The following is a 2,827-nucleotide window of genomic DNA, read 5'->3' on the forward strand; positions in this document are numbered from 1 at the left end:
AGTTCTATTATATCTGTTATTTTTTTTAACACAGTGCTCAGAACTACCAATAATCTTTCATCAACCCATAAATAGGAAAATAATGCGTTTCAATACACTTAAACCCACATTCTCCTAAATTGACAATACAATTATATATATATTATTTACACATGCTTATACTTAGAAAAACCAACTAAGCAGAAACATAAACAATATTACAAAAATTAAAAGGTAAGAAAACACGCAAAAGAACACGTAACAACATAACATATTCTTACTAAAGTTAGAATAAAAACCTAACATATTGTAATAATAATAATAAAACCCATCAATCAATTTTCTTTCTTTCTTTTATTCCAATTTATTATCTTTTTAACTCTATAAATTCTTATTGTAAACAAAGCTGAAAAGAAAACATAACAACTAGGTACAATGAGCCCCACTTATGAAACAAGGATTTTGGGTCACTCATTCCCCATCTTCTAGTACTCCATACCCATTTGTTTGTTGCAAAAGTCTTTTTTTTTTCCAGCATATGATTTCTTGGCTCAATAATTTCTCCATTGCTAGCACCACAAACCAAAGGACTTCAAATGAAATTTAGAGAACAAGATGGTAAATCAAATTAAACACCCTTCACAAACAACTAAATTTCAGTCATGGGCAGTCAAGTACTTGATGAGGCTTTAGTCAAAGACTTGAACGTCACGGATGGAGCGAACATAAACGTACTAGCCTCAACTTGGAACGTGTCATAACGAAGGAAAAACTCCACCAACAACACTCTACACAGCAGCACCACCAGATTTTTCCCGGCACAAGCCTTGTTCTCCGCCGTGGAATCCTCCGTCTCACGCTCATTCGACCAATATACATACTTCAAAAGTTTCTCTCCTTCTTCCCCCACAAATCTATCAGCCACAAACTCCTCAGGGTTCACAAAAATCTTAGGATCTTTAGTTGCAAATGGCTGATACCCAAATATCATCTCGCCTTTTTTTATCTCAAAGGCTACATCGTGGCTTTCAACTACCAAATCAACCTTAGCTTTACCGTATTGGAATGGAACTGGTGGATCGATCCTTAGGTATTCATAGATCACCGATTTGGCCAAAACCATCTTGTTCAAAGCAGATAAAGTGACCCCACCTTCAGCCTTGATGACGGCCCTGATTTCATCAGCTAGTCTCCGGTGTAACGTTTGTCCGGCTAATGCAACCCACTTGATCAACCCTGGGAATAGGACTTTCATGCCACCATAAGCATTAAAGCCGGCAAGGAAAATCAGGTTATGGCAAGCTTCGTCTCTTTCAATTCCAAACTCATTTTCAGCTTCATCCAATACCGAGCTTCCAAACTCATAAAACACATCGTACAACTTTTTGTAATCAGATTTAACGAGAAAAAATGGGAAACTAAATGTACGTAACAAAATATCTTCGAAATAACCTAGAATTTTGGGTGATAACCCTAGTGATCCAAGAGGTGCAAGCTGAAACAACAACCATTTGTCAACAAGTTTTGGTCCTTGAGAACCTATCTTTGTTTCACTAGGGTTTTTGTTACAGAACAGGCGAAAAACGTAGTTGAATGACATGGTATCGCTCAGGGTGTTAAAATAAGCTTCTTTTTTGGTAGAAATCTGAGCTTCAAGCTCGTTAAAAAGCTCTGACAAGCCTATTTGAAAGAATGGTATGAACTTATGATGACGGGCTGCGAGAGTAGATAAAAAGAAGGACTTTAAAGATGTATGCTTTGGCTCGGAAGGATCGAGGTAGGCACATACACGATGGCCACCGGTGTAGGCCAGGGAAGGCAAGAAAGTACCGTCAAGAACATCACGTTTTTCGACTTTCGAAGCGTCAAAAAGGACAGAGAAGGAGATAGCATCGAGAAGACAAATAACGTGAGAGCAAGAGGCAATTGGAGGTCCGGGAGGCATATTAGTTTTGAAGACCGTGGATTGGTATTTTTGGATTCGATTCGCAAAGAACTTGTCCCTGCCTTCATTGTAAAAGTATGCTAATCGATCTCGAATTGGACCGAAGAAATGAAGGCCATAGTCACCGGGAATTGGTTTCACCGGCAGCTTTGTCGACGGCAGTGAAGAAGAAGAAGAAGAAGAAGAAGACATTGTTTATGGGCTTAAACGAGGCAAATGAATAATTTGGAGAAGGACGCCTATGATAGCATATATAGGAATTGGAAAATGATTTACACGTTCCAGAAATCTAAAACTAAAGTGTGAATGGTACTAATGAATAAAAGTACCCCTACCATTGTTTATGCACGCTCGAGAATGACAGCATTTGTTTTTTGCTATGGATTATGTATTTGCATTACCCAAATTATTCAACCGCTTTAACTGTTATAAATTCAACACATTTCATTAACAATTGAGATAAAAATCACAATGTAAATATAAAAAACTAATAATAAAGATTACCCGTTTTTAAATTCTTCAAACAAAATCAAGAGATTAACAAGTATATAGCTATAAATTTTAATGCAAATGAAGCACTTCGGGCTTTATGACTGATTCAATTTACTTCTTTTAAAATAAAATTTTAATTTAACTAAGAAAAAAAAGTAATCGGTAGTCATTGTAATGGACTTTAAATTTAACTAAGAATTTTAACAATATTGACAATTTTTAAAAGTTTACTTTAATATTGTAATCAGAACAAAGCATTTAGACTAACCAACAATATTAAAAAGGTTAAAATACCAAATTATGTCAAAAATTAAAGTATAAAGCCAAATATATATATATATGGGACTAAAATTGAAAATTGATTATTATATAATCTCAAATAAATGTAAAAGGCTATGCATTTTGGACACG

At 35.3% G+C, this 2,827-nt stretch overlaps 1 protein-coding gene across 1 annotated transcript; it reads right to left on the minus strand.

Moving 5' to 3' along the window:
* Positions 1-310: 310 nt before the first annotated feature.
* Positions 311-2,170, minus strand: LOC107945182 (allene oxide synthase 3). Its single transcript, XM_016879054.2, has one exon. The coding sequence runs from the start codon at positions 2,114-2,116 to the stop codon at positions 650-652; it is 1,467 nt and encodes a 488-aa protein (XP_016734543.2). The 5' UTR covers positions 2,117-2,170; the 3' UTR covers positions 311-649.
* Between the last annotated feature and the right edge of the window lie 657 nt (positions 2,171-2,827).

The sequence above is a fragment of the Gossypium hirsutum genome, chromosome D12 (genome assembly GCF_007990345.1).
Source record: "Gossypium hirsutum isolate 1008001.06 chromosome D12, Gossypium_hirsutum_v2.1, whole genome shotgun sequence".
NCBI lineage: Eukaryota > Viridiplantae > Streptophyta > Magnoliopsida > Malvales > Malvaceae > Gossypium > Gossypium hirsutum.

Coding starts and splice junctions, on each gene's coding strand:
- LOC107945182 (XM_016879054.2), bottom strand. CDS start 2,116: ATGTCTTCTTCTTCTTCTTCTTCTTCTTCACTGCCGTCGACAAAGCTG.